The sequence below is a fragment of the Dromaius novaehollandiae genome, chromosome 4 (genome assembly GCF_036370855.1).
Source record: "Dromaius novaehollandiae isolate bDroNov1 chromosome 4, bDroNov1.hap1, whole genome shotgun sequence".
Classification (NCBI taxonomy): Eukaryota; Metazoa; Chordata; class Aves; order Casuariiformes; family Dromaiidae; genus Dromaius; species Dromaius novaehollandiae.
Genome location: NC_088101.1, coordinates 6227537 through 6241512, shown reverse-complemented (window position 1 = coordinate 6241512; position 13976 = coordinate 6227537). Strand labels below are relative to the sequence as shown.

General features: G+C 64.7%; 1 protein-coding gene across 1 annotated transcript; it reads left to right on the top strand.

The window, feature by feature from the left end:
• Positions 1–2746: 2746 nt before the first annotated feature.
• On the top strand, positions 2747–13916 carry LOC135328205 (maestro heat-like repeat-containing protein family member 2B). The gene is made up of 28 exons (XM_064510777.1): positions 2747–2816; positions 3051–3190; positions 3552–3674; positions 3927–4092; positions 4480–4578; positions 5308–5459; positions 5799–5942; positions 6472–6564; positions 6768–6837; positions 6950–7063; positions 7239–7312; positions 7547–7666; positions 7864–7971; positions 8276–8435; positions 8769–8809; positions 9088–9232; positions 9451–9503; positions 9957–10064; positions 10393–10512; positions 10700–10795; positions 10961–11110; positions 11483–11605; positions 11965–12035; positions 12220–12355; positions 12485–12580; positions 13351–13474; positions 13710–13842; positions 13910–13916. Exons 1-28 carry the CDS (start codon positions 2747–2749, stop codon positions 13914–13916), a joined length of 3036 nt encoding a protein of 1011 aa, XP_064366847.1.
• The last annotated feature ends 60 nt before the right edge of the window (positions 13917–13976 follow it).

Below are 13976 nucleotides of genomic sequence, written 5' to 3'. Positions count from 1 at the left end.
GGGACCAGTGGCCGCGACATGCTTTTGGGGACTTGGAAACAGAGGGGAGGTCGTATGTTTTGGGGTGTGCAAAAAGAGGCCACATCCTGCGGGTTTGGGGGCTGGAGGCTGTGTGTTCGAGCCAAGACCAGGTGCCCAAGCCCTGCGTCTCTGAGCTCAGAAGCAGGGCTGAAGCCCTGTGGTTTTGCATCAGCAGCAGAGGCTTAGCGCGCCATTTTTGCGGTTGGAAGCAGAGGCTAAAGCCTGTGTTTTGGGGGCCAGAAACAGGGGCTTTCAGTTAGCTGCTTTTGGTGCGGCAGCGCTGCCAGGGGATGGAGCCCGCGGGCCAAGGCGGCTCTGGCTGACAGGAATTGAAAGGGAAGAAGCGGTTTGTCCAATGGCCCCCCCAAATTCAAAAAGAGCACTCAGGGGATTTTTTAGGAATGGCCGGGTGGTGTTGCCTCTGCATACCTCGTTTTGGATTAACGGCAAAGCCTTTCTGTGAAGCTGTTAAGGGGCCGGGAGACTTGCTGGAGTGGACTCCCGAGCGCCAAAAAGGATTTGATGAACTCAAGATTGCTCTCCTGAGTGCTCCCGCATTAGGACTTCCAAACCTAACAAAGCCATTTGAGCTTTAGGTACCTGAGAGAGGGCACCAGGCTATGGGACTACTCGAAGCAGTTAATAAACCCAAAGAAACAGCAGTAGTGCATTGCAAAGTGCACCAATCTGGACAGACTGACATAGTTCAAGGGAACAAAAGGGCCGATGAGGCTGCAAAAAGCGTAGCATTGTCCGTGTCGGTAGCAGCATCAGTTCCAGAGAGAACGTTAAAAATGGAAATTCCCGTATACACTGAAAAAGAAAATAAATTAGCAGAAATCTTGAAGTGCAGAAAGACTTCTGAAGGATGGTGGGTAACATCTACTGGACAATGTGTGGGAACTTTGCCGGTAATGAAGAAGCTGATGAAGCAAATACACGCTAGTAGCCGCATGGGAGCCGAGGCGTTGGCTGAAACAGCTACAAGGTTTGCTGTGGGAATTAGTATGTTCCTAATTGCAAAGGGTATTACACAAAAACGTGAACTCTGTCTTAGAAATAATCCCGAGAGTCAGAAGAAACCGCTCCCTGCCAGGGGAAGTAAAAAGGGCCTTCACGCCCGGGGATTACTGGCAAATTGGTTTTTCTGAATTACCAAGCTGTAGTGGACATAAATATTTGTTGGTAATTGCTGAGACCTTTTCAGGATGGCCTGAGGCTTTGCCGTGCCGTAGCAATAAAGCAAGGGAGGTAGTGAAAATGTTGTTAAAAGAAATCATACCAAGATTTGGGGTACCAGAAGGATTTTCTTTGGATAGGGGACCTCATTTTATAGCAGAAATAGCACAGGAAATCTCAAAAATACTGCAAATTAAATGGGATTTACATCCCCCCTGGAGGCCACAATCCAGGGGAAAAGTGGAAAGAACGAATCAAACAATGAAGAGACAGATAGGGAAACTGTGTCAGGAGACTCAGATGAAATGGACTGATGTTTTCCCTCGGGCATTATTAAGACTCAGAATAACCCCAAGGGGTAGGGAGAAAGTTAGTCCCTTTGAGATTCTGTATGCTGAACCTTAGCCTGTAAATTTAACTGGAAATGCAATTCCAATGCACATTAAGGGGGATCAAATTTTAAGGGATTCTCTCTTGTCTCTGGCAAAGGTTCTTCCTTCTCTCCGCAGGTACATCCAGTTAAGATCTCCCGTGCTTTTAGATTCACCTGTACATTCATTGCAGCCGGGAGATCGAGTGTGTCTTCGAACCTGGAAGGATGAGCCGTTGAGAGAAAAATGGAGAGGACCGTATCTTGTACTGCTGACAACAAATGCTGCTGTGAAGCTGCAGGGAATTGATTCCTGGACCCACTACACCTAAGTGAAAGCAGTACCTCGAGAGACGTGGAAAGCTGAACAAGTTCAACCTTTAAAGTTAAAAATATATAAAGATATCTGAGTTGTATTAGAAGTGAATCAGTTCTAAATTTAGATTGTGTAATTAATAATTTCTTAAAGTATGGACTCTTGCAAGAACTGTGGGGCAAAGACCAGCTTTGCTTTGCCTTTGTGCAGTGCTGAGCCCAGGGAGCCCGGGTCTATCAGAAGGCTCGTCGAGGCTGCAGGGACGCAGCTCCTAAATCCGGAGGGAAGGGCGATAACGTTGCCTTCCACCTGGCACCAGCTTTTATTCCACGACCTTGTAATGAATTAGTGCTGCTACATCTAAACAAAACGCTTGTGTTGTGGGCTGGCCGGGGGACTGGAGAGCAGCTTTGCAGCCTGTGTGACCTGGCAGCTTGTGGCCCGATGCCGTCAGGCCCCGGGTGCCAGCGAGGCTTTCTAGGCGACCGAATGACCAGGTGCTTGTGTGAGCAATGGCGCAAACTGGCTCCCAGGGCCTCTCTGCCGGAGCACTTGCCCCTGTGTGACGGCAGGAGACAGTCGCCGCTGGAAAGGGCTGGGGGCCGAGGAGCGACCGCGAGCGCTGGAGCCTGGGACAGTGCCACGTTTGGGGGGTGTGTATGGGGGGTGTGTCCCCGGTGCCTGCCCCCCCCAGCCTCACGTTGCCAGCAGCCCTCTGTGAGGCGTTGGGGCCCCCGCGTGTCACAGTGGCCCTTGTGGGTCTCCCCCCTCCCCGAGGCCGGCGCTGGCCCAGTGGCTCGCGGCTCCCGTGGGAGGAGGTGCTGGTGGAGCAGCACATCTGTATAGGGAGTCCTGCCGCCATGGGGGTGCTGCGAGCGCTCCGAGGTGGGGACCGGCACCGCGCTCAGCACCACGCCTGCCAGCACGCTGGTGGGGGGGACAGGGACCTGCTGGTGCCCATGTTCTTGGCACAGGGAGAGCCAGGGTCACGCGCTTGGGGCCAGCCCCAAGCTGCCCCGGGCTGCTCTTCCCCAGGCTGCACAGAGCCGGCTCCACCGGCCTCTCCTGCGGGCCCATGCTCCGGCTGGGGAGACGTTTGCCCGACTCGGGGCCCGTCCCTGCGGCTGCTGGAGCGATGCAAACCCTCGGTTGCTTTCCTTCCAGGTTTCTTCACTTGTGTAGGTGCCCAGTCGGGACCTGCGCATGGTGAGGACGGTGGCAAGGCGGCCGGGTCTGTCCCTGTGGCCATCGCTACCTTTGCCACCGTGGTGACTTCTCTGTTGAACCGGCTGCAAGACGCCGAGGTGAGGCGGGGGCGTCCTGCGGGGCTGCGTGGGGTTTGAGGGCTCCCCGCAGCACCCTGGCTTCCCCGAGTGCCGCAGGCTGATCTCGCCCAGCGGCACCTCTGCCCTCCTGCTGCGCCTCATCCCAAAACGCTGATCCTGCCGGTGGTGCTGGGCGGAGGCTCCCGCGTGCCCTCCTTTCCCACAGGAGGTGGCGGTGTCCCCGGGGTTGGGGGCGGGGTCAGGAAATCCCAGTGCTGGGTTTCTCGCCTGCTCCCGACGGCTGTGCTGAGCGGCACCGGCAGCTCGTCCGCGGCGTCAGCGTGGCGGCGCTGCTGCGGGGCGGCATGTCCCATCGCTGCCGTGTGCGGTGTGTCCCCAGGGCAGCAGAGCGGAGACCTACCGCGAGCTGGAGAGCGTCTTGTGGGGCGACGAGAGCCATCTGCAGAGCTCTGAGGTGGACAGAGTGATGGCAGTGGCGTTGGAGGACCTGCGAGCGGCCCAGGTGAGCTTGTTCTCTCTGAGGGTGACCCCGGACGCCGGCGCCCGGCCTGGCCGTCCTATGGAGAGCCTTTGGGACTTGTCCTGGCGGGGGGTTGGGGCGGTGGCCCGGGGCTGTGCAGAGAGGTGGCCGCGGGGCTGTTTGTGAGCGAGGGACGGTCGGAGTCAAGTTACGGGTTGTGTGTCCTGCCTGGAGGCCGAGCCGTGGGAGACGGCCGGTCGTGCTCCCTGCCACACGCGAGCTGCTGTCTTCCAGGGTGGGACGGCCTCCGTGAGGACGGCGGCTAGTGATGTCCTGGTGGCGCTGGCCCGCTCCCACTTGTGCGACGTGGTGTCGGCGCTGCAGGGCCACCTGAAGGCCCTGGAGGAGACGTCGGAGGAGTTTGTCCTCATCACCCTGCGCAACCTCGCCACACGCTACGGTACGGCCCCCCAGCCTGCTGCTGTGGGTTGCAGCGGGTGCCGGGCGGGAGACGGGACTCCTGCCCCTGCCCAGAACGGTCTGGGCTGGGCTGGAGGGAACCCGCCAGAGACCAAACACGCCAGGCTCTGCCCTGCATCGCCCTCGCTGTGCCCAGGGCTTTCCCACGCACCTCAGGGAAGGCGGCCGGCACACGGGCACCCTGGCAGGAGCCTCCTCGTGCCGGGGCCTCTCCCAGTGCTGCGGCAGCTCTCCCGTCCCCCTGCCCCTGGCACAGCCCCGCGGCCCCGCAGCTGTGGCCCTGGCGCGGCAGCGCTGCCGGGGGATGGAGCCCGCGGGCCAAGGCGGCTCTGGCTGACAGGGTCGCCCACCCCTGCCCTCTCTGCAGCCCTGCAGTGCGTGCCCTTTGCGGCAACGACACTGTCAGCCCTGCGCGGCGTGCTGAGCGAGGTGGGGAGCGGCCGGATGCTGTGTGCCGTCTGCGGCGGTGAGTTTTGGGTCCATGGTTGGGCCACAGGAAGGGGAAGGAGAAGGGGAAGGGGGAGGGGGAGGGGGAGGGATCGGGGTGGCCCTGGGTGCCTCGCCGGGGTCTCGGGGCCGGCACGGCAGGGCTGAGCCTGCGGCGAGCTCCAGCCTCAGCAGCCGCCAAGTGCCCTCAACGTGCGGGAGCAGCGGGTGCCGCCGGGGGTGGGGTCCGTGGGCTGGCCGGGATGGTGCTGGGTGCAGGTGCCCTGAGGAGCTCTTGGGTCCCTGCCTGGTCTCTGCTCCCGCACTTGCCTCCCAGTTTTAGCTACCTTTGGCTGAGCTCTGCCCAGTTTTGTTCCCCCCCTTCTCCTCCCTTTCCCTGAGGGCAGCCTGGCTTTGTGTTGGTGGGCTTGAAGGGAGAGCATGGGAAAGAACAGCCAAAACCTCCAAGCGTGTGCTGAGGGGCAGACGTTTGGGAAGGGGGAGGCCGGGGCTGCAGCAGGCAGTGGTGGAAGGGAGCGAGGCTGTGCGGAGGAGAAGGTGTGGTGCTGGGGCGGAAGAGGGGAGAAACAAGGCAGCGTTGCCATCCAGGTGTCTCAGACCATGGCACAACGCGTCCCTGAAGGCAGATCTCCTTGCAACCTGTGCCCTGGCGAGCCTGGCCTGGGCTTAAAGCAGGCCCGCAGGCCAGTGCAAGGTCTTCACCAGTCAGAGACTTTGGTGCGATCCTGTTTCCCTTCTTGTGCTGCAGTTCTGGAGCAGTGGTGCAGCGGCATAAGCATGTACTTCCGCGAGGGGGAGAAAGGTGCCTTCCCTCACCTGGGGCCTGCCCAGCTCTGTGCCCACGTTTACCCGCTCTTCTGCTACGTGAGCAGAAAGCGGCGGTGCTGCGAGGAGGAAGAGGTGAGTGTTGATGCTCTCGCAGCCGTGGGCAGCAGTGGGGTTGTCCGCAGCACTGTGCGAGGGGCCAAAGGGAGCAGGCTGGTCGCGAAAGCGCCCTGAGCCGGGAGTCCGGGGACTGGGGGCTGCCTTCTGGGAAGCGGCCGAATGCCAGGGCCTTTCGACGGGGGAGGCTGGGGGTGCCGGGAGGAAATGCTCTCTGTGCTGGCCAGCGAGCCCTTCTCACCAGGGGCGACAGGGAAGGGGAAGCCCCCGTGCGGGAAGGGCAGGCTGGTGTCTGGGGGAGGCGAGCGCTGGAGAGACCCTCAGCCCTTGACACGGCGTGTCACCGTCCCTCGGCAGGTCAAGCAGGCTGTGCTCAGGGCGATGGGTGCCATGATGGGTGTCCTCCTGCACGTGGAGGAGCACCGTGAGCACGCCTGGGAGCATCTCCTCTGGCTGCTGCACCAGTATCGGGAAGTCTGGGACCCCTCTGGGGTGACCGTGGTGAGGCATTGTGCGGGACATGGCGCGGCCAGGGGCCATGGGGGTGCCGCGAGGTGTCGGGGAGCTGTGGGGTGCTGGAAGGAGCCAGGTCCCTTGGAGCAGGAACGAGGAAATGGGGGCCCGGGGCTTTCTGGGCTCATGCTGGAAGAAACCAGCATGGCGGGAGGGCCAGGAGGGAGTGGTGAGTGGCTGGGGCGAGTGGCTTGGGAGGGGAGGCTGCGCCGCCTCCCGGGGCTGGGAGTGTGTGAGGAGCTCTGCCCTCACGCCCAGGGCCGCGTCCAGCCCCTGTGACGGGGAGAGGTGCAAGGGGGGGCAGTGTGCCAGGAAAGGCCATCCCGGCAGGGCTGCGTGGAGGAGAGACCTCGTGGTGCTGCTCTGTGGGAAGGATGAGCCAGAAGCCCCGTGCGGGGCTGGGGTTTCCCTGCAAGTGGGTTCCAGCCGCGGCATCTCCCAGCGATGCTGCTTTCTCGCTTTCTGGGTGGCTCGCAGTGACAGCCGCCCTCTCCCTCCCTCCCACACTCCCTTGCAGAGTCTCGGCTATTTCCTGGGGGCTGTGGCAGACATTCAGACCCGCGTGCCCCGGGCCAGGCATCTGGCCATCGCCACTGCTGTGCACCAGCAGGTAAGGCCTGGTGCCGCGTCGCTGGCCTGGGGCTCCTGGGCAGCCTTGGCTGCTGCACAGCTCTGCATGTGCCTGGGGCTCGGGGCTCTGGTTGTGGCTCTGTGCCCAGAGCCACCCGCGAGACGAGCGCTGACAGTGCGGTTGCTTTTCTGTCCCTCTCCCCGCCGATCCGGCTTTCTCTGAAACGTGCCTTGTTCCCACAGCTCTGCGATGAGATGGAGCCGCCCAGCCCAGAGCACAGAGCAGAGCTGTGCCGCTGCATGGTGCTGCAGGGTAAGCAGAGGCGAGCTGGTGCCGCACTGCCGTGTCCCAGCAGCTCTCTTGCGAACCTGCCCGAGTGGGAAGACACTGCTCACTGATGCCAAGCGTGATTTCTTCCCCACAGCCCGAATTTGCCCGGAGGAGACCATCGAGTTCCTCTACTACAAGCTGAGGAACGGGAACAAGGCCGATCGCGTGGCAGCCGTGGCAGTGCTGCAAGCTCTGGTCCGCTCTGACGGTCAGTAAGGCAGGCTGGAAAAATGGCGTCCCCCTGGGATGCTGCTGCTGCTTCTGACGCGCAGTCTGGCCCTGCTTTTCTGTCCCGCTTGTGTATGGAAAGCCGGGGAGCTGTGACGAATCCCTGCAGGAACGGGGGCTCGGCCTCAGCACCCACCTCTCCTTGTCTCCTGCAGCCCCAGACACGAGGGAGAAGCTGCCCCTGTTTGCGAAGCTGGTGCAGTCCGTGTGCCATGACCCCGCGGCCCAGGTGAGCTGGTTTGGGCAGGGCTGGTGCTGCCACCGGGGCACAGCAGCCCTTTTCCCGGGCAGAGCCTGGCGAGGCCATAGCCACAGGCCAAGGCAGGGCCCGGGGCTGGAGGCCGGTGGCGGCCAGGGAGTGAGGGCTGCTGCTGCGCGGCCCGGCCAGAAGGGCTGCAGCACGGCGAAGGCAGCTCCGCTGGGCTTTGGGCCGGGTCATGACTGCAGCCTCCCGTGACTGCAGGTGAGGAGGGCAGTGCTGCATTTCATTGGGGAGCTGCTGCGCTCCAGTGCCCTGGGCTGCTCGGCGTGGGACGTGGTGGGGCACCTCTTCAGCGAGTTCAGCCGGGCCTCGGGCAGACTGGTAAGGGCAGAGTGCGGCACCGGGGCTGCCTCCCATGCCCTGGCCGTGCCGTGTTGCCATGGGTGTCCCTGGCAGCGGGGAGCCCGGCACAGCAGGGCCGCCGGCCACAGTGCCCCAGAGGGAGCGGCCTCCCTGTCGCATGCACCGCGAGGTCTGGGATGGGGCAGTGACGGGTGTTTCCCGCGTCTGTCTTGCAGGCAATGGGAAACCTTAGCATGGTGAAAGCGCGGGAAGAAAGGGCTGTTCAGAGCCTGTGCGCCCACGTGCTGGGCACGCTGGATGTCTCTGCCGGAGCGGTGGCCAAAGTGAGTCGTCCTCCACCTGTGCGCTGGGACCCCCCACCTTAGCCACCAGCGCAGCTGAGAAGAGCTGGGGCGAGCTCTGCGGGGCCGGACTTGCTGGTGCTGGGAGGGGGAAAGGGGTGCGAAGCACGGCGGGCGAGAGGGAGAGAAGGTGGAGGAGGAAGGCAGGGCGAGACCACAGCTGCTGAGTTAGGGAAGGAGCGAGGCCGAGGGGCTGGGCCGGTGCCGGAGATGCGGCAGCGATGGGGGAACTGGACCGGAGGGGTGGAAACGCCAGTGTGCCAAATGGCCTGGTTCTTGCCTGCAGCTCCTGTGGCCGAAGCTGCTGTGGTACGTGGTGCCAGCCAAGTACACGGGCATGTTGGTCCCGCTCTGCCGCTGCCTGCGCAGCCTGGCCGAGAGACGGGACAGGGCAGAGCAGGAGCAAGAGGAGGCGGCGCCTGAGGCCCTGGAGTCTGAGGAGCCAGGTGGGGAGCAGAAAGTCGCAGAGCGCTGTGCCAGGCTGGGTGGGCGCAGGGCAGCGCGTGTGCCTGCGTCCCGTGCCAGCCCCGCGCAGGGGCAGGGGCAGGGGCAGAGCCACCTGGCGCTGCTGCGCCCAGCTCTTGCCGGGGCCCAGGGGCTGGTTCCTGCCGTGCTGGGGCTGCCTTCAGCGGCAGCTGTTCAGCGTGGGAGCCCGTCAGGGACTGTGCGGAGGCGGCGCGGCCGGGGTCCCCTTCAGCCCCACGTGAGGGCTTGGGACATGGGGCGGGCAGGGCCCGGTGGGGCTGGGCGTCTCACGCAGCCTTTCTTTCTGCCCACAGCCGCTCTGCCAGCTCCCCAGGCCCTGCTGGCTCGCCTGCTGGTGAGTAGCGGGGCCCCGGGGAAAGAACTTTTGTGGCTGGGGCAAGGGCAGAGGGCAGGAGAGACGGTGCTGAGGCCGGTGCCGGGTGCCCCGGGAGGAGGCAGGAGCGTGTCGCAGGGTGCCTGTCAGGGGCTCCTGCTCCTCCTGTGGCACGGCAGTCCCTGGGCAAAGCCACTGGCTGCCTGCTGCAAGCCGGGGCAGTGCTGACCTGCCTGCCTGCAGGGTAGCCACAGCTCCTGGGGCAGGAGCGAGCCCATCTCTCTCCTGCCCTGGCCTAGGTGGTGGCGGCAGTGGCTCCACACGCGGGCGGTGGCCGTGGAGCCGCGGCCCTGCAGCTGCTGCAGGCGCTCCCCAGCACGATCCACGGAGCCGTGGGGGCGAAGTGGGCCGCAGACATCCCCCTGCTGCTGCAGCACCTGGCAGGTAAAGTGCTGGCGGGAGGGAGAGGCTGGGGGGTGGAGGGGGCAGCAAAATGCCCTCAGCTCCCCAGCCTGGCAGCAGGGAACGGTGCCGGGTTTGCGGGCGCTTGTCAGCCTGGTGGCCTGAGGCTTTGGGGCATCAGACTGCAAAGGAGACACCCGGGCTCTGCCGTGGTGCTCGCTGAGATAACAGCGAGAGCTTTGCTTCCTCGGGCTTTGCAGGAACAACAGCGAGCTCCCTGGACGTGGCCGAGTGGGAGAGCCTTCTGCTGAAGGTACAGCGTCCCTGTGGGGGCCCTTGCTGGATAGGGCAAACGGGGGGCAGGAAAAGTGGTGGGAGGAACCTGGGGGCTCCCTGTTTGGGCACCGAGCGGTGCAGGCATGTCCCGAGCCCCCGGCGCCTGCTCCAGCCGTGTGTGCTGCCCGCTCAGAGGAGCTGCTCTCGGCACGTGGGGCACAGCTGAGCACAAATGCAGCCGAAGGCTGGGGCAGAGGCCTCCAGCGTGGCCCCATGCCATGGCACTGCCTGCTTCTGGCGTGTGCCGAGCCCAGGGGCCTCGAGTGGCACATTAGGGGAAGAGCGAGAGGCAGGTTGCAAGTGTGGCGGGTGAGGAGACAGGCTGTCGCGAGGGGGAGCTCTGCCCGGCAGTCTCCAGGGCCACTTGGATGAGCAAAAGGCCCCGACCAAGGGCAGGGGGGCGTTTGCTTCATCTCCCACTCTGCCCTAGTTCCTGCAAACCTCTCTGGAGCTCATTGCGAGTGAGGCCTGGACCGTGGGCCTGAGCCAGGAGCTGAGCCGGCAGCTGGGCAGCTCTCCCCGCCTGTCCTGGGAGAAGGTTTGTTCCCTGCGTGGCGTGGCTGTGGCTCGCGCGCCCCGAGGGCTGCGGCGGCAGAGCCCGGGGACACTCAGGCCGGGGCGAGGGCTGGCGCTGGTGCTCTGCCGCGCGGGCTGGTTTCCCTGCTGCCTGCTCTCTTTCCCCACGAAGGGGCTCGCACTCCCCTCTGTGCTGAGCTGGCGGCGGGGCCGGGCTGGCTGCCGGCTGCTGTGGGGCCGGTGCCGCAGGCGCCTCGGCAGGTCCTGGCACAGTGTGGCCAGTGTGGCCTGGCCCTCTCTGGCCAGGCCGGGCTGTCACCACAGGCGGGGCTCGGCCTCTTCTCTTGCAGCGGTTCCTGTACAAGGCTCTCGGCACGGCCCTGGCAGCTTGTGGGTGTCTCCACCACGTGCAGGAGCAGACCTTGGAGCACCTGAAAGCAGCCAACTTCCTGGAGCTGTGGCAGGCGCAGGTGAGGTTTCCTCGTGTCGCCCTGCTTTCCCGCGTGTCCCCTGCATGTCCCTGGGACAGAGGGGCTCTGCGTGCCCTGCTGCAGCCCTTGCTGCTGTTCTGTTTGCGGCCGTTTCCCTGGGGAAAGCAGAGCCAGCCAGGGCTGGGCGTTGGGGCTGGAGCGACTGCCCGTTTCTGCTGTGCTGCAGGGCATGGTTTCAGTTGTGTCCCGCTGTGCCGAGAGCCACTTCCAGCTGGCCTTGTCCTTGGTGAAGGAGTTCACGGGGACTTTGAAACGCAAGAAGGTAAAGGGCCCGGGGTGTTGTTGCGGGGAGCTGCCGGGAGGTGCGTGGGGAGCTGAGCCGCCGGTCGGGTGCGGGGCAGCTCCCGCCTCGGGAGCGCGCAGGGTCCCGGGCACAGCAGGGCCACGGGCTGACGTCTCGGTGCTTCTCCGTCGACCCCCCCGGCAGAGCAAGGCAAGAAGGACCCGCGCTACTCGCGCTGCGCTGCTGGTGATGTACGGCCGGATGGCGCTGCGCGCCCCCAGGGAGCAGCTGCTCGCCCGTGTCGAGAGAGACGTGGTGGCGAATGTCCTGCAGCTCTACCGAGAGGGCTGCCAGGTGGGTGCTCGGGGTGCGAGGCAGAGCCGGCCGGGTGCCGCCAGCTCCGGCCTCTCCTGGGCCTTGCCACGCGCACCTCTCCCGTCACAGCCAGCACCAGTGCTGCTCGCCCTGCTGCCGTGGGCCAGGGTCTGCGGGGTCTTTCCAGCTGGCAGCTGGGCAGCTGCTCCCCTCCCCGTGGGAGGCTCCTTCCCAGAAGGGGAGAGGTTTCCTTGGTGGGGCGCAGGTGCTGAGCTGGGTTCCGCGGGGCTCCCGGAGGGCACAGTGTTGTCCCTGTGCTGTGCTTGGAGGCGGATCCCCCCCAGCCCAGCTGCTCTTTCAGCCCTGGGGCCTTGGAAGAGCTCCAAGTGTGTTTTTCTCCCCTGGGATCAGGATGCGCAGCTGAAGCTCTCCCTGGTGCAGAGCATCACTGAGATCAGCCTTGCCATCCAGGCTGCAGGCGCCGGCCCCAGGTTTGAGCTCTGCTGCAAGCGGGAGCTGCTGCAGACCCTGCTGGTGAGTGCCAAGAGCCGGGGACGTTGCGCAGGGGAGCTTTGGGCTCTGCCGTGGGGCAGGTTTGTGCAGAGCCCGATGGTCTCCTGGGGCAGTGCGCGAGCTCCTGAGGGCCCTGAGCCACATCCCCAGCCGGCGGGGCGCGTGGGTGCTGCTGCTCGAGGCCGTGGCAGGGGAATGTGGTGTGTCCGGGCCCCAGGGAGCTGCCACGTCATCCTGCGGGGCCTTGGTGGGAGCCATGGGGGTGGTGGAGCCGGTGCCTGCGGGGTCTGGCAGCAGAGCCCCTGGCCGGGGTGGGTGGGAAGGCTCTGCGGCACCCCTGCCCGCTGCCCACCTTGCGTGTGCCTGCCTGTGACTTGCAGGAGGTGATTCAGGAAGAGCCCCAGGAGTCCCCGGTGCACCCCCGGGCCCTCGTGGCCATGCAGCAGTTGAGGTAGGGTCTGTCCCTGGGGCTGTGGGAGTCACTGCATGTCCCAGCGCAGCTGGCTGGTCTGGCTGGGGCTGCGGGTGCTGGATTTGGGGCTGTCGATGGGGCCAAGGGCAGTTGTCCTCTGACTCGGCCTGGAGAGTGCTAGTAAGCAGCCTCTCTGTCTTCTGTGCCTTTTTTCTGCTGGCAGCAAGCTGAAGCCCCGTCTGAGCAGGGAGGAAAACCGCCACCTCCTGGCTCAGTGCTGCCAGGGCATCGTGTGCCTTCGTCGCCCGGAGCAGATGGACAGGAGAGGGCAGACGGCGGTGGCTGCTTCATGCCCACCGGTAGGCACTGGCCCTTCTCAGCTGCCCCTCGGTGGGGGCTCAGGTCCGGGCACCCCATGCTCCGGCAGCCGCTGGCTGCGCTGGCGTCTCCGCAGGGTGCCCGGCCTCAGTCCCCCTTTCTGGTGTCAGGGTGTGCAGGCGCCGTCCCTGCGAGCGCTGGGCCAGCTCATGGGAGCCCTTCTCTGGGCAGAGCTGGCCCCCATCCGCTTCGAGGACATGGTGCAGGTGAGTGTCCTCGGCGTGGCAGGGAAAGTGTTGCCGCTGCCGGAGCGGGGCAGAGCCGTGGGGATCGTGCCCGTGGGGCTGGTCTGAGGAGGGGAGCTTCCCTGTAACTAGGTGCAACGCCCACATTGGCGGAGAGTGGAATGGTCCTAGTTCCAGGCCCCCTTGCCCAAAGTTTGGATCCAGGCTTTTGCCATCGGCCGCAGCTTCCTTGCAGGCAGCTTGCAGTGTCCTGCAGAGCCCCTAGATGAGCCAGAGCTTCTCCCCAGCCGCAGCTGTGAGCGAGGGGTGCTGCACAACTCAATGCTGCCCACGGCAGGAGCCCGGAGTGGGGAGGTCCCCACGGGGAAGGGCTCCTTGCCACGGGCCGGGTCACCCGGAGAGACCGGGGCCGCGGAGGTAGCAGGGTCGGGAAGGGAGGGGGCCAGCGAGGGGTGTCGAGCAGAAGGATGCCCGTGGTGAGACAGGTCTGCCTGTGCCAGGTCCTACGGCGCTGGCTCACCTCGGCCCACGCATGCGAGCGGGAGAGGGCCCTGCAGGTGTGCGTGCAGGTGCTGGGCTCTTATGAAGAGAGATGCGAGCACAGGGTGAGCGGGGACCCCATGCACAGGGAGCTCTGTGTGGGCAGGCGCTGGGTTTTGGGCCTCCTGGGGCTGCAGGGCAGCCCCTCGTTTGCCCCCAGGTCAGCTGCGGCTTGGGGGCAGTGAGGCCGGGAGAAGGAGAGCGGCCACGGGGCTACCGGTGACCTTTTTGCCTGCCTCTTGCTCCCACAGCGAGGCCGTGCCTGCGAGTGGTTCGGCTCCCTGGCGGGACTGCTGGGGCCTCTGACGTGCGACACGTCGGCCGCGTCCCGCTGGTGGGCAGTGACCTGCCTCGGCCACCTGCTCCGAACAGGAGGTGAGGAGAGTGGGCAGAGCTGTCCCCGCTGCTGAGGGCAGGACGGTGTCCCCAGTGCCAGGGACCGTCCCTGTCTGCGGCCGGACCCTCGCCTGGCTGGCAAACCCACTGCGCTACGTTGGGGGGCCCTGGCTTGACGTGGCCTTCGCAACCCTCCCTTGGGTCCTCCCTTATCCACCCGCGTGGCCGGAGGTTGGTTCCCCGCGAACATGACTCCTCTTTCTCCTGGCTGCAGCCGAGAACACAGACGTGGCGCCCTGGACCAATGAGATTGGGCGCCTGCGTGAGAGGCTCAGTGCCATCACCTCTGAGTCTCTGCTGGCCACCTCCACCAACATTGCGAAGGTAACTGGCCCCTGGAGTGCAGAGTGGGGGCCACAATATGTATGTGTGTGCGTGTGCGTGTGCGTGTGTGTGTGTGGGTGCTGCTGTCAGGACGTGAGTTTTGCATCTGAGCAGCCTGTGAGGTGGTCGCTTGTGTTTCTGATTTCTCCCCAGCTCG